The sequence below is a fragment of the Jaculus jaculus genome, chromosome 8, assembly GCF_020740685.1.
Source record: "Jaculus jaculus isolate mJacJac1 chromosome 8, mJacJac1.mat.Y.cur, whole genome shotgun sequence".
Classification (NCBI taxonomy): Eukaryota; Metazoa; Chordata; class Mammalia; order Rodentia; family Dipodidae; genus Jaculus; species Jaculus jaculus.
Window position 1 is genome coordinate 136,988,661 of NC_059109.1, and position 22,418 is coordinate 137,011,078.

General features: G+C 48.8%; 2 protein-coding genes across 5 annotated transcripts in view; both read left to right on the forward strand.

Moving 5' to 3' along the window:
• Nucleotides 1-5,620, forward strand: part of LOC101613767 (neuroendocrine secretory protein 55-like) — a 54,681-nt gene extending 49,061 nt beyond the window's left edge. The window contains exon 2 of the mRNA XM_045156503.1: nt 5,553-5,620. The gene's annotated coding sequence lies outside the window, so the exon portion shown is untranslated. The remainder of the gene's footprint in view (nt 1-5,552) is intronic.
• On the forward strand, nt 1,641-18,201 carry LOC101613114 (guanine nucleotide-binding protein G(s) subunit alpha). 4 transcript variants are annotated; one of them, XM_045156499.1, is made up of 13 exons: nt 1,641-1,804; nt 5,553-5,625; nt 8,483-8,527; nt 12,451-12,508; nt 12,596-12,715; nt 14,030-14,127; nt 16,533-16,587; nt 16,695-16,768; nt 16,868-16,926; nt 17,037-17,157; nt 17,244-17,374; nt 17,482-17,549; nt 17,778-18,201. In XM_045156499.1, exons 1-13 carry the CDS (start codon nt 1,666-1,668, stop codon nt 17,922-17,924), a joined length of 1,188 nt encoding a protein of 395 aa, XP_045012434.1. In that variant the 5' UTR covers nt 1,641-1,665; the 3' UTR covers nt 17,925-18,201. The 4 variants fall into 4 exon arrangements, with proteins under 4 accessions (XP_045012434.1, XP_045012435.1, XP_045012436.1 ...); XM_045156500.1 differs by having other exon boundaries at nt 12,454-12,508; XM_045156501.1 differs by lacking the exon at nt 8,483-8,527.
• Nucleotides 18,202-22,418: the final 4,217 nt, after the last annotated feature.

The window sequence follows — 22,418 nt, forward strand, 5'->3', positions numbered from 1 at the left end:
CCCAAGAACCCCGCACGGGACGCGCCGCCCGCCAAGCTCCTGTCCGAAAAGGAGCGCAAGAAGCTCGAGAAGAAGCTGCTGGAGCAGAGAAGGAAGGAAGAGAAGAAGAGGGAGAAGGACAGGAAGAAGTTGGAGAAGATGTTGAAGAAGACCAAGAAGAAGGTGCCAGAAGCCCGGGACGAGGCCCGAGGCCCCGAGGCAGGCGGCGCCGCTGCCGACGCCGACGCCGACGACGAGGGCGCCACGGCGGGCGCCGCCGGGGGCGGAGAGGGCGCCGCCGCCGGGGGCACGAGTAGGGCCTGGGCCGAGTGGGACACGGACTCGGGTGACGAGGATGATGCCTACTACGCCGCGCCCCGCGTGGGGGGCGTCGTGTGGAGACCGGGAGCAGGAAAGGCCGGCGCGCTTAGCGCCCACCTGCCCCTGGTCGTGTTCCTGGTCTTCTCGGTGCGCAGCCCCTCGTGGGTGCTCAACTTCCTGCTGCAGAAGCGCACGGAGCAGGGCCGCGGCTGCGGCTTCGTGTTCGGGGCGACCTGCTGCTTCCGAGTGTTCCTGGGCTGCGCCTTTTTCTCCTACTTGAGCGGCCGCACCAGGCGCAGAGGCCGTGGGCGCTCGGGGGCCAAGGGCGCCTTTGGCTCGGGCCATGGAGCCCGGCGCCGGGGGCGCGATGAGCGGCTCATCTAGTCAGACCCCCTCCCCACCACCACCACCACCACCACCACCACCACCTTCACCACCACCACCACACACCACCATCGCTGTGTACTGTGGAGTTTTATTGGTCTTTGTGTATGTGTGGACACATTTTAATTTTCGGTTGCTCTGTCCTTTGGTTCGTGCTAGCCTCGCTTTTTTCCACACTCCCTGCTCTCTGGCTCTATCTCTCTTCTTCTTTTCGAAAATTTTCCTAAGTCCGGGCTCGCACTCCCCCCCCTTCTTCCGCCCACCCCGGCCCCTCGGTGGCGCCCGCGGGAGGAGGGGGGGGGCCGCGGCCTCTGGGGCCGAGGGGTGACACAGTCCAGGGAGGGGGGGTGGAGCGTTGGTGTCGTGCGAGGGGTCGTCACTGGCACGGAGACGCCCCCTCACCCCCCGCCTCGAGGCCCGGCCCGACTTGGGGCCCCTCTGGGCCAAGGGGGTGGGGGTGCGGCTCCGTGGCCCGTCCCGGCCCGGGCTGAGCGCGGGCGGAGGGACCCCCCTTCCCGGGCACCCGGAGGGGACGCCTCCCTCCGCCGGCTCCCGCCCTCCTCGCCGCCGCCGGCGCTGCTGCTGCTGCTGCTGCGGCCGCTCAGCCCTCCTCCTCCTCCTCCCACCCCCTCCGCCGTCGCCTCCTCCTTCCCCCCGCTCCCCCCGCCCGCCGCCGCGGCCCGGGGCCGAGGCAATAAGAGCGGCGGCGGCGGCAGCGGCGGCAGCAGCTCCCGCAGCTCCTGCTCTTGGTCCGCCTCGGCCCGGCCGGCGGCCAAGCAGTCCCCTCGGCTCGAGGGGCGGGGAGCCGCGAGCTCCCCTCGGTGCCGACCGACACCCTCCTCCCGTGCCCCGTGCGCGCCCGCAGTCCGCGCCCCGTAGTCCGCGCCCGGCCCGCCCGCCCGGCGCTGCCCCGGCCCGTGTCTCGGCCCCGCGTGAGGCCGCCGCCCGCAGCCCGCAGCCCGGCCGCGCCCCGCCGCCGCCATGGGCTGCCTCGGCAACTCTAAGACCGAGGACCAGCGCAACGAGGAGAAGGCGCAGCGCGAGGCCAACAAAAAGATCGAGAAGCAGCTACAGAAAGACAAGCAGGTCTACCGGGCCACGCACCGCCTGCTGCTGCTGGGTAAGGGGTGTCGGGGGGGCGCCGGCCCGGCCCCGGGAGCCCCGACCCAGGGGCGCCCGCAGGCCGCGCGCGCCGAGCCCGCCCCCCGCCCCGGGCGCGCTCCCGGGCCCCGCCGCCCTCCTCTCTCTCTCTCTCCCGCCCTCCCTCCCTCCCGGGGCGCTCTCTGTCCGTGGCGGCGGCGGTGGTGGGGCGGGGGGCAGGCCGGAAGCAGGGGGACCCCCGGGCGCACATTCGGCCGGGCGGGGGGCTCAAAACGGGGCGCGGGTCCCCCTTTCCCGGCCCGCCCTCCCCCCGTCCCCTCTTTGCGCTCTCCGCCGCCCCGCGAGGCCTACGCGACGCCAGGGGCTCGGGTGCGTGCGGGCGGGGGAGGGGCAGGCCCGCGGGGCCCCCAAGACTGCGACAAGAAAGAGGGTTTGGGGGCACAGGAAACAGGGTGGCGGGCCGAGGGAGGGGGACCCGCCTCCGTAGGGTGTGTGATTTGTTGGGACCGGGCCCGCGGGGTGGGGGGAGGTGGAGGAAAGAGGGGCTGGCGCTGAGTATGGGGGGACGCGCCTTGCTGGCGCGGGGGGCCTCGCCGGAGGGCTCTTCGGCGCGGGGAAGTGGCCGGGAGGGTTGGGGGGGCGGGTGACATCAGCCCCTCGGGAAGGACCGGAGCGTAAAGGTGGTGCAGTGGGGGGAGGGGGCGCGGGCGAGTCGTGGCGCCGAGGGGGGGCGGGGCGGGAGGGAGGGGAGGAGGGAGCGCGGCGGCCGCTGGGCGCGACTCGGTGCGATTCGGGCAGGACCGACTGTGTGCGGAGCAGACGTGTCCTGGGCCAGGCCGGGCCGTGGAAGGAAGAGAAGGAGAATCAAATAAAATAAAACCAAAAAAAAAAAAAAAAAGATAGTACGCAAAAGTGCCCAGTGAAGCCAAATGACACGTCATTTTGCAGTGTGACCTTTTTTCCCCTTCCAGACTTTGCAGGCTTTTTTTTTTTTTTTGAAAAGCAAAAGAAGAGAATTAATGGTAGCAGCTGTCCCCCCCCACATCCTCAGCTGCGCCCCCCCCCCACCCGTGCAATAAACCATTAAACACACACGCATAACAGTTTCCTGTTAACTGGCCACATTGAGAGTGCTTTGTGAAAAAAAAAAAATCACAAATCAGATAAAAACTGGAAAATGACATTTGTCTGTAAATGGCTTCATGATCTGGAAATGGCGTTTAAAAAAAAATCTGTCCTTTTCAAGGTGGGAGGGGGATTGAGACCATGCTAAGGACACTTTCTCAGGTTGGAGGAGATCAAAAGACATTAATTAGTTGTCAAGTGTTGTTTGGTTTTTCTTCTCTTTTTTTTCACTGCAGGGTTTTCTTTGGTGAAAAAAGGTGGGAGGGAGGGGGATCCTTAACTGAGGAGAGACGGGGGGGGGGGGGGGGTCCCTAACTGAGGAGATGGCCTTTCCTCCTCTTAAGGTGCTGCGGGGGGGGCGGGGGGGGGGAGAGCGCAAAAGCACAAAAAATTGTTGAAATGACCAAAAGCATTACACAAGCACTAATTAGAATGGAAGCTTTCCACTTCCTTAGCATTTTGGCTATCTGAATAAATTTGTGAATTTGCTAGGTTAAGATCAAGTTCATGGTCACATTTCAACAAAACAGCTTAATTATCAAAAAGTAAAATGCAAAAAAGGCAGTATTTGTCTGTGGTGGGGCTTGGGCTGCTCTTCTTGAATGGTCACGTCTTTCTTTGTTCTCCTGGGTCCAGATTTATAAAAGCAGAAAATTATTAATTAAGTGAAGATAAGTCTCTTTGGTGTTTATCCATTTGCGATTTCAGTAATTAAATGGCACATATGTGGAAGTCTTGTCTAAAACTTCTGAAGGTATAATTATGCTATGTGAATATTAATGTTCATATGCTTTGATTTCAAAGTTCAAGCCTGGAACAATCTAGAATCTTCTCTGAGTGCCATCTTGCTGTATGAATACTAATTTAAGTCAAGGGTGATGCTTGTGGCACTTGAAGTTTCTAATGCCCTTTTATGCAGTGATTAAAGTCTCCCCTTAATTTGAGACTTACTCTGAACACACCTTGACTGGTCTTTTTGAAGGTAACCTAGCTGATATGGCCTCATTTGTCATGATCTATTGATGGCCCCTGACATAGAAATCAAAGGCACAGGATAATGGGAACATTTTGCATTTTTTAAAAATGGCAGTTTTTTGCCCATTTTAATGACATGAAAATTAAAGCAAATTAATTAAAAAAGTTACTGACAGTTATTTTTCAGTCCAATTCTCGAATTTCACAAATGTGGAAACTGAGGCATGGAACTGTTTCTGCCTGTAAAAGACAGGTGACATCCATTTTAACACTTCTGAAATCAGGATATTAGCGATCCTGATTAATATTATGAGTTCTCTTACTGGGAGCTCTTGATAGTGCCTTTTATATTTTAATTTATGAGAGTTACGCTCATTAAGATAGCATTAGCTTTGAAATCAATGCTTCTGTGGAAACTAATTTTAACTTTTACAGGTATTGATAATACAGCCTTGTGAAGAGAGAGGCAAAGAGGGAGGAATGCTTGGCTATCTGGGCATTAAAGCAACAATAATTAATACAATACAAAATAAAAAGAGAAAGGTTATAAAAACACAAGTTTGTGTGGGAGGAGGGCAAAAATGCTGTTTATATAGGGATTATTGATTGGGGAATACATCTGCAAAAAAAAATTAAAATAATAGAATAGCAGCAGTCCTCCCTCTAGATTGATGGACTTGTGCGTGTGTTTTCCTATACAATGTTACCTTTTTGAACAAATGAAAGGTGATTTAAAATGGAGGCCTGTGTTCTTCTATTGAGCAGGGGCTAAGAATCTTTAAATTCAGGGGCTTCCAGGGAATTTGACCTTGCCATTAAATTAGCCTTGCCCTTTGGGTATCCTCTCACTGCTATTGCAGGTTGCCTGATGCTAATAAGGTCTCCAGTGCTATGTTTGATATTAAAATATGTGGGGTTGTGTTTTTTTTTTTTTTGAGATGACAGATAATTGATGGTCTTCCATTTTCCTTTGCAACATGGTTGCTGTAGCCAGAGAAAAATGTATCTTTAGAAACATTTTCCTTTTGTGGGATCAAGTGGATCAAATGTGATGCTGTGGCTTCAGGGGTGGGAGACCCGCAGCAAGGCCGCTGCCTGGCGCAGCTGGGAGGGAGTCGCTGCAGCAGGACGTGACCTGCGGACACTGCAGTGTCTGGGCATCGTCTGTGGACCCTGGGTATTTTACCAGAAGCTTCTGACAGACATTGGATTAAGTAGCCTTGTACACTTATGTCTACCTTTTAGCATTCCAAGTATTCATCACACAGTTTTAACTTCAGTCCCCTCCCCATGACAGAATTACGTCATTCCTGCAACACTCCTCAATTTTTAAAACAACTATCAAAAGAGAAAAACAAACAAAAACAAAACAAAATAACTAAAAACAGCAAAACCTTTCATTCTTGTTTGTCATCCTGATGGTGAAATACTCCAGGTAGACACTGAATTGAATGTTTCTTTCGTGTTTTTCCCCCCCTCTGCGTCGAAATGTCATGGAACATCGCAAGTGTATTCTGTCGTGTTGTGTCGTGTCGTGTCGTGTTGTGTTGTGTGGTGTTGTGCTGTGCTGGCTGCTTCTGTGGAAAAGCAAACGCCAAAGCCCGCCCTGGCCCACTGTGGGAGTGGGAGATGCCTCTCTCTTAACCCAGCCCTGCTTCCCTCCCTAGGCGCTGGAGAATCTGGTAAAAGCACCATTGTGAAGCAAATGAGGATCCTGCATGTTAACGGGTTTAACGGAGAGTAAGTGTCAACTCTGCACAGGGCACTGAGGTGGAGTGACATTGTGACACACAGCACACTGACCTTTGGGGGGTTCAGACAGGGCTGCCTTCCCCCTTTGGCTCTTCAGTGCAACAGAAATCAGTAATAATAATAGTGGTAAAACCCCGTGTCTTCGGGGCACATACCCCCCTCCCCCGAAAAACAGGACCTGGTCACAGAGGACAGTGAACGGCACTTGGCCCTGAGACAGCTTCTCTGGGGCCAGGCCCTCTGCTGCGGTGAGTGTCCAACATGGCCGCCTCGGGCTTGACCACCCGGGTGAGAGCTGCCGGGACCCCCCCCCCCCCACTGCCCGGGGTCTCAGCATCAGGAACCTGTGGCGGGGCTTGAGCTATTAGGAAACTGAGGCAGGATGCCCCCCCCTCCTTTTTAATTAATGTTTCAGGCAAATGATTGTTTCTCTTAAAAAAAATCAATCCACCTGCCTGAGGACATGAGAAGAAACACTTAAAGTGACGGGAAGTCTAGGAGTTAGATACTTGTAGCCAGCTCAAGGGCATTTTGCCTTTGAGATGACCTTCACGTGTCCCTCCTGAGGACACTATGACAGCAGTGCATTGAGAAAAAGATTTTCTTAGATGGGGTGGGCCGGGGGTGGGAGACAAAACAAATGTGTAACAAGGGTGGGGTCCTGCCTTCCATGAAAGATGCAAGCCAAGGAAATATTTAATAAATTAGGGGATCGAGACCCCTGTCCATACCACATTCTCCTGTAACAAAATGGGGGAAACAGGAAAAAGCTCATTTAGGCGGCAGTCTCAGCGGTTCACCTCGGTAGATTGGATGCACCTGAGGGCGCTACTCGTGTGCTGTGAAGCAGCTGGCTAACGCCCCCCACGTCTTCAAGGTGGACTCACTTGGCAGCTGGTCCTGCTTCCCACTCACAGTGGTCTCAGTGGGTAGACTGGATCAAGGCAGTATCCCTGGACAAAACAAAAGCCTGCCTGTGTGCTGGCCCCACTACACATTAAACACTGGGGAAACAAAGGTGAACAGAGTGCAGAAAGTGGTACTTTACAGAACATTCTCGAATCTGTTAGATAAATAATGGGATTACAAAATGGTGACATCGCCCATGACAAATGGTCGGGCTCCAAATTCTCCGTTATGTCATAGCCCCAAATTTGGAGAGATTAGGGTACAGAGAGGGGGGAGTAGTTTACTAATTTTTATTTATGGTTCCAGTTATCAGTATGTACCTATAGGCTATGAAATAAGTCACCTTCATTAATCAAAAACCAGTTCTGGAATTCTTAATTACTGACACACCCTTCTCTTAAGGCCTTACCAATGGAGGTTGTAGTCCTGTCGGCAAACAAGAATAGACAATTAGCCGGGAGTCTGTACCTTAAAAAATTTTGGGCAATTTTCCTTGCATCTTGTGGGAACTGCTTTATCATGAGGCTAGTTAAGCAAAAATAATTTGATAATGCACCCTCCAGATAAATATTTTGATTAAAGCTGGACAGGACTGGCATTTTTAAAAGATGCAACAGCCACTGTTTACCTTAGTTTGACTCAGATGAAAGATAAAGTCACCCTTGAAATAATGCACTTGAAGTTTTATTACTTTACATATTTCCTTAAAATGCTTAAATCTTTTTACCAAAAGCATTCTCCCTGAGAGAGCCAGTCTAATTCTAAACTCGAGCTTCCCTTTTCCACGCTGTTTGTGTGACAAGGAAGAGACATTTCTGGTTTGCCTCCTTTGTGGAACTCAGAGCCGAGGGTATCCCACTTGCCTGATCTGGGACACGGCAGGCTGCGCTTACAGGGTCTTAGAGCCTTATTTTTGCCTGGGTCGGTCTCGGCCTTCTTTCTTTAACCTTGCTGCAGTACGGCAAGAGCTAGCCCTTCTTAGAAATGCTGCCCCTCCCCAGCGCCCCTAAAGGGATTGTTGGGGTTTTTCTTAACCCTGTCCCCCTTCTCAGTCTGGTCCTGTGTTCCTTTTTAGGCTCAGCAGTTGCATTAGCCTGCACGTCCACAGGTTGTCTTGTCATTACACTTTTAGGGGTCACATATTCATTTGGCCTTCAGAAACAACGAAGGTCGAATTTAGACTTTCTTAATGCAACACTAACTCTTTTCCTTCAACAAAAGGGGGGGGGGCAAGGGCGGGGGACATCATTAACCTTGGCTGAGGTACTCAGTCACAGCTTCGGAGAAGGCTTGGCCATCCTGCCATCACAGCTTCCAGGAGCACTTTCTACAATTTCTGAAGATCAGGTTTGGGGTTTGTTTGTGGGTTTTGTCACTTTTTTGATGCTTCCCGGTCCAGACATGGTTTTAATTTCTAAGGAACAATTATTTATAACTGTCAACATGTATAGATAGTTTCCCCCCACCCACTGCAAGAAGGGGGGTATTCATTTTGCACCAGGAAAACAGGGACAAAAACCTCCCCCTCCTTTGAGCTTTTGTGGGTTTGGAGAGGACTCGAAGGTTCTGACCTGCGAGCGTTAGGGGCCCTGTGCGCTGCCCTGTTCTCAGAAGGATTGTGCAGGCCTCGCTGCTCTCGCTCCCTGCTCAGTGGAAGTGCGAGAAGTAATTATGGGTCCCTCCCGGACCCAGCCTGAGTCCCCCGGGCTCTGTAAGCGCAGCGGCGAAGGTGTGCAGTGCTCCCCCACGGCCTGCAGTCTCGGGAGACATTCCCACTTAGCCAGAAAGGCGACCTAGGAATTATCGGGAGGATGGATGGCGCACAAACTGTCGCCTGGCGCTTGGCTGATTGTTTAGGAATGCAGAGAGGCTGTGGGGTTTGTGTGACATTGCGGTGCCTTGCAGACTAGGTGAGCTTTCAATCTCTCTTTACAAGGGGCGGCGAAGAGGACCCGCAGGCTGCAAGGAGCAACAGCGATGGGTAGGCACATTCCAAAACAGAAAAACTTCTTAAAGCCAACATGAAGATCCTAGTGGGAAACTGAGGACACAGACCTAGGGAGAGAACACACGTCATCTCAGGGTCATCAGCCATCTCCCTGTACATTTGCTAATGATGTAAACAGCTTGTCAGAGAAAAAAGTGCAAAACGTTTTTCTTTTTGGCCGTGCCTAAACGAATAATTAGATCCACCTGGGGGAAAGTTACAGATTTCGGCATTTGACGATAGTTTAAGATTTTGAGAATTGGTATTTTTTCCCCATATTGTTTCCATTTCCCCCCAGTTCTCTATTTGAATCAAACACTTGTTTTTTAAAACTTACTAAATTCTATCCTCTGGTCTGTCTTTAATTTTAAAATTTCAGGCCTTTTTGAGGTAAAAAAAAAAAATTTTTTTTTGCCTATTAAAATTCACATTGGTGCCTCAGCCCCTCATGGCCCCTCACTGGATGGTCCCTGGGAGCCTCCTGGCCTCTTACAGTTGTTACTTGAATCCAAGGCACTTTGCATTAGCTAATGGCTCAGGGCGTTTGTGATGGCACCCTCTTCTCCCATTCATTATCATTTTTTGTTTTGCTTCCTCATCCCCACAACCATCTCATGCACGCGCACACATGCACACGTACACACGCATGCCAGGTGACCCATCGTAGCTCATCTCGCTTGCCCAGCATGCAGGGTGGAGCAGCTCTTCCTCATGAGGACACACTCAGCCCATTGACTTAGCCTAGGGTATCTCAAAGAAATGGCTTCCATGTTCAGGGATGGGAGGGGCAAAGGATCCGGGTCGGGGCAAAGTTGACTGACTTCTCTTTGTTCATCTGTTTCTTTTAGAATCTATTACCCCTACTAGATGGTGACCACAGTTTCTCATCTTCCCGACCATGTCCTATCAGTTTGCATGCTGGAAACGCCTGGTCTTAGGAACTTCTAATAAGAATACTATTCTGTTTCGGGGGGGAGGGGGGAGGGGACCCCTACCAATTACCTAACCTCTAATGATGGAGTGATATCTCTGATTGGCAAAATTCTAGAATGACAATGGAAAGGAGGCACCTGTATAAAAATGACTCATTGAGAATCTGCTGTACCAAAAGTTGGTTTTTGAGAGATGACTGTATGACATGCCAACCCCTGACCCTACTAATACCTTGCCTGCACTCTTTCTTCTGTGACTCTGCTCTACAGTAAACATCAGCATTAACATTCGTGATAAATAAAACTCTATGCATGTTGCAGCAATTCCTGTATCTTGCGTCTGTCTTCTGTCTACTCTTGTCTGTCTTTCCCCACAAGCACAAAGATAAGGTGTAGAGCCAAATAGAACAATGCAATATAACCTTCCCCACCACTTACTACAATGAGGAGGGCAGGGCCTACTAACAATTCTAACCCTACTAATCGGCCTGATCTATTGGGGGGTGGGGTGGCACTATGCTCAAAGTACTTCCAGCCTAACTTTCTCGTCAGTCAGAAGTCTGGAAGGTGGCATGTGTTTTGCCTCTGTTAAGTAGTTCAAAGGCATTTGAGGAATCTTTTCTGAATTTCAGAGTTAAATTCATTAAGCGACGGTATAAAGGATGATGAGCCCAGCCCCCAGGATCATATCCCCAGCCACACAGTAACTGCTTCAATGGAAGTATTGTATGTTTTTAGTATTACACACCCGAATTAGACTTTAGATTTCTATTTTAGCTGTTTTATACTTGATACACTCCCACACCTATTCACGTACGTGGATGAATACTGAACACGTTCTCAAAATCTCCGTATTTTAAGACTGGAATCTTTCCAGTTATCATACTACTACTTAGACCAAAATATCAAACTGAATGAGAGAATCTCACTTCTAGAAATACTGTTCCCTATCCTCATGTGGATTTGGGCATTTAATCCCTGTACATCCCGCACTTTTCTCTTGAGGGACCCAAGAACCATAGATTTGGAGCTTTGCGTTCCGGTGACAGGAAGCCTGTGAAATGACGGGCAGCACATTTGTCCCAGGGCTGGAGGGAGGGGTAAGGGGTATGCACACGTGAACACTAGGGCTGTCAAATGCACCTGTCTTTAGCCTCTGACGTCTGAATCAATGATTTTAGAGTATAACACCAAGTCTACAAATTCATAATATCCAAAGTGGGCTTCAGTGGCACATAGCCCAAGCAGAACAGCCACACTAAGTGGTCAGGGCCCTTTAAGTACCAGGGGTACAGGACTTTTAAGAGTCTGGGGTTCCTAGGCAGCTCTCAGGTTTGCACAGCTCTCATGCCCTGGGTGTGCAGACCCCTCCCCCTCCCTGGGGTGGCCTGTGACTCTTCCCCACAAGCAGCAGCACTTTCATCTAAAAGGCCACGATGGCCACGAGATGTTGTCCCCAGCATCCCTCACCCCATTAATGAGAGCAGCCCTCCCAAGCCTTGTCTGAAGGTCCTCTTAAGCTGGGTCCCCTAAGAGAAGCATGGCATGAGGCCATGCAGATAAAGAGGGCCCACTCGCTCCCCAAACGACACAGAAATGCTTATCTGCAAACAAGGAAGCACTTGGGAAGCATCCTGCGGGCAGTCACACACATGACCCCCCCCCCCCCCCAGCTGCGTCCCTGAGCCCCTGCCCCATGTCCCGTACTCCCGTAGACCCTCCTGGCTGAGGTCACTGCTGGGTCCCCCTTGCTGGCCCTGCCGCTTGTCTTGCTGACCTCTAGAGGTTTAATTACAAATGGAGGCCACAGCTCCTGTGTGTGTTGCCCCCCCCCACAAAGTCTTTGTGACTAGGACTTTCCAAATGAGCCTCAGTTTCCCTACAAGAGGGATTGGGCTATAGCCCCTGCCTCCCCCTGCATGATGTCAGGATCTCACCCTGTAGTGGGAATGTTGTTCTACCCTCTACTAACATGAGGTGCAGGCAAAGTACATGTCCTTTGGGGGGGCTGTGTTGTCCCCTAATGATTTCCCCCTGAAAGTGCCTGTCATAAAGGCTAGTGTGTAAAAGGCAGACATATGCACCCATATCACTGACCTGCTGAAGAAATTAATATTCTGCCCAGGGATAAACCTGTGAGACCAGTAACTGAGTACAGATCATTCCAGAAAGACTGCGTGAGGTTGGTTACCTTATAGGTTACATCAATCAAAGGCAACAAACATGGAGCCTACTAAACAGAGGAGCTTAGACTCTGCCCCCCCAAACTCTCCCCGGCAATCAGGACTCCTTGGGGGCGGGGACTTATTACTATTCACATTTGGGAACCAAAGTACGTTAACATACTAGAAACACGGCTATGCACTACAGCCACTATCTCGATTCCCTATGCTAGACACCATTTTAAATAATAAAATAAATACATAAGTAAGAAAGAAAATGCAAACACGGATGGGCAGCCCTGGCATCTGGCTCAGTTACTACCACCACCACTGCTGTTCACTAGTTCTCTCAGTGTTGATGGAACAGCCCAAGAATTCCAAACCCAACTTGTAATGACACCCTGCACCACCACACACACCCCTGCTAATGAAGACTTGTAATGACACCCTGCACACACACTCACGGTCATCCCTGCTAATGAAGACTTGTAATGACACCCTGCACACACACACTCACACTCACCCCTGCTAATGAAGTTCAGGTAGAAGCCTAGGTGTCCAGCAGATGAACCAGGTACAACTTATGGTACAGTCGATAATGATCTCAGTGACAGTTCACTAATCTGCCCCCATTGGGCATGTCCTCAGGACACATTGGGAGGTCATAATCTATCCAGGTGCCTCCAGTCTCCGGATCTGAACCCACAAACTCTTTGAAGAACAGAATACTATGCTTCTTAGTTGGCATATCATGATCAAGGCGACACACCTGGTGGGCAGGATGCAATATGATTTTCTTTTCTTTTTCTTTTCAATTCCACTGTAGTGAGAAGGCCACCAAAGTGCAGGACATCAAAAACAACCTGAAGGAGGCCATTGAAGTACGTTCCCAGCCCCCTGCTCTCTTACCTTTTAGCACTCCCCTCCCCTTGTGCACTCCCCTGACCACTCTGCTGACCCACTTTCAGACCATCGTGGCTGCCATGAGCAACCTGGTGCCCCCTGTGGAGCTGGCCAACCCTGAGAACCAGTTCAGAGTGGACTACATTCTGAGCGTGATGAACGTGCCGGACTTTGACTTCCCACCTGTAAGACCCGCCCCCACCCTGGGTCACCCTCTCACCTCTCCCCCTCATTGTGGCTGAGTCCCATGAGACTACCAGTAATAGCCCCACACACTGGCCAGACACATATCTGCGATTAATTCCACGCATATCCTTAACGCCATATCAAAGATAGCTCATATTAGTAAGGCTTTGTCCAGGATGGATGAGCCGGCTTCTGTCGCCCCTTATAAATCTTGGCTCACCCACCCCACAAATAAACATCTCACTTCATTAGATTGTAAATTTTTATGGGGGAAAAAGTCCTGAGCTCTCAGGCTTAATTACTCCCTCATTCACGTTAAGACAAACAAAAGTATATGTTACATTACGGCCCACTGCCCGCTTAATCCTGAGATACTGTGCAATATGTAAGTGAAGGCCAGGGGCAAGACAGTTACCTTTTAGCAATATTAAGGTTTTCAAAAAGCAATCCTTGTTTGGAGCAGATATTTTCTTACTCTTAAAGTAATACCTATATTAGAATTGAAACATAAATTATAAAAGAGAACATTATAGAAAATATTTTCTTCTCTGCCCTCTGACTGTTGACAAGGGTCTGCTGGCCTCTTAAGGAGCTACTTTTAGTGCAGAACTGTTCCACCCAAGCATATTCATCTTGGCCCCTTTGTGGGGAAGAACAGTTTTTTAAGAGGGGAGCAAAAAATGTAATGGAAAGATGTGGGGGTTTTTAAGGCTAAATGAAGACACTTGGTCTCCAGTTAAAACAATGAGTTATTGTTGCCTTTTAAAGGCTTTTGTGGGAATTTGTGTACATTTTAAACAGGCTTTGGCTGCAAATTTAGGTCATTAGGGAAATTAATATGAATAGGTAATTTTGTAATTAAAAGCAAATAGTGAATACAGCACCAGTGACATAACCCTGGCTTCCATGGTTCTGTGTTGTGGAAGACAAAATGGCAGCCTGCCTTACGTGCGCCTGACAGTGGCTGTCGCCAGCCCCACTACCGCCAGATGACCTGGTATCTGGGCAGTATTTGTAGTCCTGGCATATGCTAACGCAGATCACTATACATTCTTCCTATATAAACAATTCTGCAAAACAAGGAAATGACCCCATTGTTAATACATTCCCTTCCCCCCAGAAAATGACAGAAGCCACCAGCCCCAGTCATCCGCCATCAGAGAAGGGAAATGAGCTTTACAGACCCAGAAGTGTTGAGAGGGGGGTTCCCCTGGAGTTGCCTAGCGCCACGGCCTGAACATTGAGGTGAGGGCTCTGGGCCTGATGCGTGCGCACATCTCTCACTCGGCACTCTTTCTCGGGTTCACTTTCAGGAATTCTACGAGCATGCCAAGGCTCTGTGGGAGGACGAAGGAGTGCGTGCCTGCTACGAGCGCTCCAATGAGTACCAGCTGATTGACTGCGCCCAGTAGTAAGTCGCCATCACTGCAGAGTCCACACAGCCCAGCAGCCCCCTCGGCCCTTTCCGTGGTAGCCAGCCACTTGCCCCACTGGCAGTCAGAAAGTCCTAGCCTGATTCATTTGTTTTATAAAGCCCTTAGTTGCACTTTTTAGTACGGTGGCATTGTTTTACATAAACAATTAACCTGTTAGAGCAAAATGATAATTACTTGTAATAAAGTGGTCATGATGAATTCACTCAAAAGGAATTCATTGAAATGACCTGCAAGCATTTAGGGAAATAAGAATGTAAGTATGTTCCATGTTATTTATGTAATTTCAATGCATAACAAAGAACAGCAGCAGAAACAAAAACATGCCATCCCCGCCCCTTGGCAGTTAGCTGTTAATTGCCTCACAGTTTCCGCCATGGCAGTGACTCCAGCAGCTGCTACGCTGTGAAGTACCACGTGTGTCCCTCTGGACGGAGGTGACTTTTGAGCTTTGTCTCTCTTTATGCCATCACACTGGGAATGGTGGGTAGACCCTGGATTTTAGGTCCTAAGCTATAACCCTGAGCAGAGCTATTTATTTACATGGGGAAACTGGGTAAGGCTAACAGCAACAGTGGAAAAGACATTCCCCCAAAGTTGGCACAGAGGTAGGTGGGCTCGCCTGATGATGCTTATTGGAAAATGATGAAGGAAAAGATTGCAGAAGTAGATTTGTGTGCACACCTGTACCTGTGGACATGGCAGTCCTGGTCATTTAAAAAAAAAAAAAAAGCAGAGGTGTTTGTTGCTGCTGGTTCCTTACAAAGGCACAGAGTGACTCGCCCGTCTTGTTGAGGGCAGTACAGTGCTCCACACCCCGCCGGCGGGTGCTGGGCTCGGAGCACTCCGGAAGTTCACTTTCCCTGGCCCTGCTTTCCCATAGGAAGTTCCTTCGGTTATTTTCAGTGTCACACACATAGATATGTGAGGGTTTAATGCATCAGAAAACTTGTATATTCTTTCAAAGAACAGAAACACAATCCCTCTGGGCCCAGCCCCCACTCCTTCTACAAAGTCCCTAATTTTTCTCAAGTTTGTACTAAAAGCTGGAAGCACTAATTATAGTAACGCAAAACAAATGGAAATCCTGGAATTGTTTGCGATTTGTGTTTTGGATCTGAGTCAGGATTTGAGTGCAGGTCCTGGAGCGGGAGGCGCAGCCCCCCCATATGACTGGGGGGGCAGGTTTCATTAATTAACAGTGGTTTAGCAGGGTTCTTGTTTATTAGTCACACCATGCAAAAACGGGTTTTGTGCAAAGCAGCACAACATTACCGCTGCAACTTTATCTGGACCTGGCACCCACACGCACAGATTGTGGGAAGTTAAAGAAACTCCGAGGAGAGGAAGACACCCTGACTTGAAAGTTGTAAGATGTCTCTCCAGCTCCTGCGTGGTTTCTGATGTAACCATTTAGGTCCCGCACACCCAGGCCCTGCTTCTGGGCCCAGTTCTCACTGCTGGTGTGTATTTGTTTGAGCTGGAGTTTGGCTGGCCCCACTCCAGATGTCTTCTCACAAGATTTGGTGCTGAGGATCTATTTATAGAACTGTGGTTCCGTTGCCATGGCAACATGCTGGAGGCCAGGGTGGCTGGGGAGCTATTTCTGGACTGTAAGATTGGTTGGGCAAGTTAGTATATCCTCTAAGCCAGACTAACTCGGAACTGGTAGAAAGGAAGGGGAAAGGGGGAAAAAAACTTAGGGGATTTCTTTAAATAGAGTTTACTGCCTTTGTGATTAATATATTTTCCGATTAAAATAATTCTGACCCCCCCACACACAAAAAAACTTAAACTAGTAATAAAATTAATTTTCATAGTAACTCTTATCCAAAGCTGGACAAACTTGATTTCCCTAAACTTGTGTCTAGTCCAGCAACGCAGGCCAGCTAGGTTTTAAAAGTACAAGCTTGATATCTGGAATGTTCTGTTTCACAGACCTGATAGATGGGAAGGGAACTTTGTGTTTGCTTCCTGTTCTGTGGGGCGAGTTGCAAGAAGGGCCTCTTTGTGCCCACAGAGTGTGTTGGCGTTGTTCTCATTAATCGATGAGATTCTTAAAAATTAAAATCGAAGGACTTTCTGAGTAACCCAAACAATCTCATTTGCCCTTGAAGGGAGATCTTCCTCTGCAGCTCCCAAGCCCACAGCTTTCATCAAAAATGGAGGGAAACCACTCACGCTTTAGTTCACACCAGACAATTTGAAATTTAATTTCTTTTAATCTCTGCAAAATCAAAAGCCAAAACAAAGCTCTGCACCACCTTGGGCTCTTTGTTAGCTCTCTGAGACAGTAACTTCCATGAGCCAGGCCTGATTAGCAGGTGGGCGCATACTTGCTGTGATCACCTCAGCGTGTGTGTTTTTTTTTTTCTTCTCCAAGCTTCCTGGACAAGATTGATGTCATCAAGCAGGCCGACTATGTGCCAAGTGACCAGGTACGCACATTTCTAGTCAGATGGGTACCCAAGGCTGGAAGCTTCCAGCATGCACTTCTTGTAACCATTGGTTCTGGGGAGATGTGCTGACCCTTGCTTTGTCTTAGGACCTGCTTCGCTGCCGCGTCCTGACCTCTGGAATCTTTGAGACCAAGTTCCAGGTGGACAAAGTCAACTTCCAGTAAGTGAACTGTTGTCTTCTTATAGTGGGGGGCTCATCTTGCTCTCTGGTGGTTCGGTGGTGGGCCTGGCAGTGACAGGCTGTCCTTCTTCCCACCAGCATGTTCGATGTGGGCGGCCAGCGCGATGAGCGCCGCAAGTGGATCCAGTGCTTCAACGGTAAGGACGCAGTGGCCTTGGACACTCGCCGCATGCGGGCTTTGGGGGCTTGTTAAGGGTCAGTCACTTCTGCTTCACACGCTCACTCTTTATGCTTTCTCGGGGTTCAGATGTGACTGCCATCATCTTCGTGGTGGCCAGCAGCAGCTACAACATGGTCATTCGGGAGGACAACCAGACCAACCGCCTGCAGGAGGCTCTGAACCTCTTCAAGAGCATCTGGAACAACAGGTGTGCTGCAGGGCCTCCCTCAGTTTGCCCGAGAGCCTAGGTCTGGACTCTGGTCCCGGTGCTGACCCCCGCCCCCTCTGTTCCAGATGGCTGCGCACCATCTCTGTGATCCTGTTCCTCAACAAGCAGGACCTGCTTGCTGAGAAAGTCCTCGCTGGGAAATCGAAGATCGAGGACTACTTCCCAGAGTTTGCGCGCTACACTACTCCTGAGGATGGTATGTAGGACTTCTGTTCTTGGTGGCAGTTCAGTTGGGTGGGTCTCTTGAAAAGGGGATGTTAATTAAAGATTTCATAATTAAGAAAGTACTTATATTCCATACAGCGACTCCCGAGCCTGGAGAGGATCCACGCGTGACCCGGGCCAAGTACTTCATCCGCGATGAGTTTCTGGTGAGTATTTCCCTTTTCTTTCCCTTGCAAAATATATTTAATGCTAGATTTAGAGATTGAACCATCCAGCCTTTCCATTTTATTATATCAGTATCCAACACACATTCTAGCTGTGTGCCCCATTCACTGGTCTTAGTTTTCATATGATATCAGTGGTTCATCCAAAAGGCCTTCAATGGCACTGGGGTCGTGGATAGGCTTCTGACCAGGTCTCACTTCTCCCCACAGAGAATCAGCACTGCTAGTGGAGATGGGCGCCACTATTGCTATCCTCACTTCACCTGCGCTGTGGACACTGAGAACATCCGCCGTGTGTTCAACGACTGCCGTGACATCATCCAGCGCATGCACCTTCGCCAGTACGAGCTGCTCTAAGAAGGGAACTCCCAAATTTAACTAAAGCCTTAAGCACAATTAATTAAAAGTGAAACGTAATTCTACAAGCAGTTAATCACCCACCATAGGGCATGGTTAACAACGCAACCTTCCCTTTCCCCCAAGTGATTTTGCGAAACCCCCTCTTCCCTTCAGCTTGCTTAGATGTTCCAAATTTAGTAAGCTTAAGGCGGCCTACAGAAGAAAAAGAAAAAGAAAAAGGCCACAAAAGTTCCCTCTCACTTTCAGTAAATAAAATAAAAGCAGCAAACAGAAATAAAGAAATAAATGAAACAAGTGAAATAAATGAAATAAATGAAACAAATGAAATAAATATTGTGTTGTGCAGCATTAAAAAAATCAAAATAAAAATTAAATGTGAGCAAATAATGATGTAACTCTTGTGAGTTCTTTATGGTTCCCAATTCCCAGAGAGCATGGGTAGAACTTGGTCCTTCAATCAAGAGGTGAGAACCCCCAAGTAGGGCTGGGGAGATGGCCCAGCAGTTAAAGAGTTGGGAGGCCCCAGATAGAGGTACAGGCCCCAGGGCCAATAGGACAAAATGTCTTTATGTATTTGGGGAGGTACCTAATCTTCACAAAAGCCCACCCCTTACCTGAACCACTGCACCTTAAACTAAGGGCTACGCTCTGGACGATGGCTGCTGCCCATTGGGAGTTGTCTGGTGTATAGCACTGCGTCAGCACACCTATTTGCTGGTCTGCTACAAAACAGGTGTTAGTAATTAGTCTAAGACAGTCATGAACTAAATTATGAGGAAATCAACAGACTGTTTCCAGGGTGTAGGAGGTGGGGTATTCAAAATCATCTGAGTTCACTTCATACACCTAAGTAATCTGGCTATGGGGTCTTTCACACCGAAATTTCAGAAAGATAATTCATCAAAGTGACTGCTTTTACAATTAGGATAGGATCTTATGTCCTTTAAGCATGACTAAGACCTAAAAGCCCTAAGGGGAGAGTCACAGAAAAATACATGGGGGAGGGAGATGGGTAAAACTGAAGAGTTAAGCAAAATCATGAAAGTGGGAAAAGTGCATGATTATACAACAAACTAAGGGAAGATACAATAATTAATACAAGAATATGGAACATCACTCAGTAACACAAACATACTGTGGGGGTGGTATGGTTGCCAGTATTCATGGAACCCCAATATTAAACACAAGCCAAACTGCACTATAGCTAGGACTTGGACCTGTGGTCTCCTGTTGTCCGATAGTCATTAACCCCCAGGCTCAATCCTCATTCTGTGGTCACCATGGTTGGAATTCTTAAAGTTTGGGATGGGGAAGAAGCCCTGTGGTGACCTCAGCACTGCACTGTGGCTTTCAAATGAATAATGCGACATGAGTTAATTCTGCAACCCAGGCATTGAGTTGACGTCCTATTATATTTTAAAAATCAAATGAATCCCAGCCAAATTAATCATTAGGGATCATTTACCTCATTTATGAGCCCCAATGAGGGCTGTAATAGCAAGTATACTAATTTTTGCCTCCATAAGGCTTCCCGAGGCCTACATAATACCAAATTCATACAATTGTATTTTGAAGATTTTGAAACAAAATAGTCTGAAAAACCCTCTACCCTTGAAATAATCATACAACTGAAGCTAAGATGGAGGCCTGCTATAGAAGTAGCCAGAACACCACCCCCAAAAAGAAAAATTTGCCATAATACTTCAAAGAAGCCAGTAAACATACAATCCAAGATGGAGGCCTCCTGTGCAATCAAAAGCGCCACCAAATTGCCATAATCCTCCAAAGACACCAGTAACCACACAATACAAGATGGAGGTCAGCTGTGCAAACAGAAGTCCCATCCAAATATTCCCACAATCCTCCACAGGCCCCAGTAAACATACAATACAAAATGGAGGCCTGCTGTGCAAAGAGAATCCCCCCCCCACATTCCCATAATCCTAAAAGACCCCAGAAAACATAAATCCAAGAAAGAGGCCTACTGTGCAAACAAGAGCCCCCCACATGTTCCCATTATCTGCCAAAGACTCCAGTGAACATACAATCCAAGATGGAGGCCTGCCGTGCAAACAGAAGCCCCCCCATATGTTACGATAATCCTCAAAAGACCTCTGTATACATACAATCTTAGACAGAGACCTGTTATGCAAAGAGAAGCTCCCGACATGTTCCCATAAACCTCCAAGGGCCCCTGAAAACATACAATCAAGATGGAGGCCTGCTGTGCAAAGAGAATCCCCCCAAATATTACCATAATCCTCCAAACCTCAGAAAACATGAAATCCAAAATGGAGGTCAGCTCTGTAACAGAAACCCCCACATATTCCCAGAATCCTCCAAAGGCCCCAGAAAACAGACAATCAAGATGGAGGCCTGCTGTGCAAAGAGAACCTCCCCCCCCCCACATATTCCCATAAACCTCCAAAGACCCCAGTCAACATACAATCAAAATGGAGGCCTGCTGTGACAAAAGAAGCCCCCCACATATTCCCATAATTATCCATATACCCCAGCAAATACACAATCCAAATGGAGGCTAGCTGTGCAAAGAGAAGCCCCCGTATATTTGCATAATCCTCCAAAGATCCCAGTAAATTTACAATCCAAGATGGAGGCCTGTTGTGCAATGAGAAGCCCCCCACATATTCCCATAATCCTTCAAGGACCCCAGTAAACATGCAATCAAGATGGAGGCCTGCTGTGCAAAGTGAACACCCCCCCCCGCCCACATATTCAAATAATCCTCCAAAGATCCCAGAAAACATACAATCAATATGGAGGCCTGCTTTGCAATGAGAAGCCCCCCACATATTCCCATAATCCTCCAAAACCCCAGTAAACATACAATCAAAATGGAGGCCTGCTGTGACAAAAGAAGCCCCCCACATATTCCCATAATTATCCAAATACCCCAGCAAATATACAATCCAAATGAAGGCCAGCTGTGCAAAGACAGGATCCCATATATTCCCACAATCCTCCAAAGACCCCAGTAAACATGCAATCACAATGGAGGCCTGCTGTGACAAAAAAACTCCACATATTCCCATAATCCTCCAAATACCCCACTAAATATGCAATCAAGATGGAGGCCTGCTGTGGAAAGAGATATCCCCCACATATTCCCATAATCCTCCAAAGACCCCAGTAAACATACAATCAAATAGGAGGCATGCTGTGCAAACAGAATCCCCCCAAATATTCCAACAATCCTCCAAAGATCCCAGTAAACCTACAATCAAGATGGAGGCCTGTTGTGCAAAGAGAAGCCCCCACATATTTCCCTAATCCTCCAAAGACCCCAGTCAACATACAATCAAGAGGGAGGCCTGCTGTGTAAACAGTAGCCCCCCCCATCATGCTCCCATAATCCTTCACAGGCCCCAGAAAACATATAATCCAAGATGGAGGCCTGCTGTGCAAAGATAAGTCCCCCACATATTCCCCTATCCTCCAAAGACCCCCAAAACCATACAATACAAGATGGAGCTCTCTGTGCAAACAGAAGCCCCCTCATACTCCCATAATCCTCCAAAGACCCCAGTAAACATGCAATTAAGATGGAGGCCTGCTGTGCAAAGAAAAGCACCCCACATATTCCAATAATGCTCCAAAGACCCCAGAAAACATACAACCCAAGATGGAGGCCTGCTGTGTAAAGATAAGCCCCCCCACATATTCCCATAATCCTCCAAAGACCCCAGAAAACATAAAATCCAAGATGGAAGCCTGCTGTGCAAAGAGAAGCCCCCCACATATTCCATAATCCTCCAAAGACCCCCAAAACCATACAATACAAGATGGAGCTCTCTGTGCAAACAGAAGCCCCCTCATACTCCCATAATCCTCCAAAGACCCCAGTAAACATACAATCATGATGGAGGCCTGCTGTGCAAAGAGAAGCCCCCCTCATACTCCCATAATCCTTCAAAGACCCCAGAAAATATACAATCCAAGATGGAGGCCTGCTTTGCAATGAGAAGCCCCCCCCCCACATATTCCCATAATCCTCCAAAACCTCAGTAAACATACAATCAAAATGGAGGCCTGCTGTGACAAAAGAAGCCCCCCACATATTCCCATAATTATCCAAATACCCCAGCAAATATACAATCCAAATGAAGGCCAGCTGTGCAAAGACAGGATCCCATGTATTCCCATAATCCTCCAAAGACCACAGTAAACATAACATTAAAGATGGAGGCCTGCTGTGCAAAGAGAAGCCCCCCACATATTCCCATATCCTCCAAAGACCCAAGTAAACATACAATCAAGAAGGAGGCCTGCTGTGCAAACATATGCCCCCCCCCACATTCCTATAATCCTCCAAATACCCCAGTAAACATGCAATCAAGATAGAGGCCTGCTGTGCAAAGAGAAGCCCCCCACATATTCCCATAATCTTCCGAACACCCAGTAAACATGCAATCAAGATGGAGGCCTGCTGTGCAAAGCTAACCAGCCCCACATATTCAAATAATCCTCCTA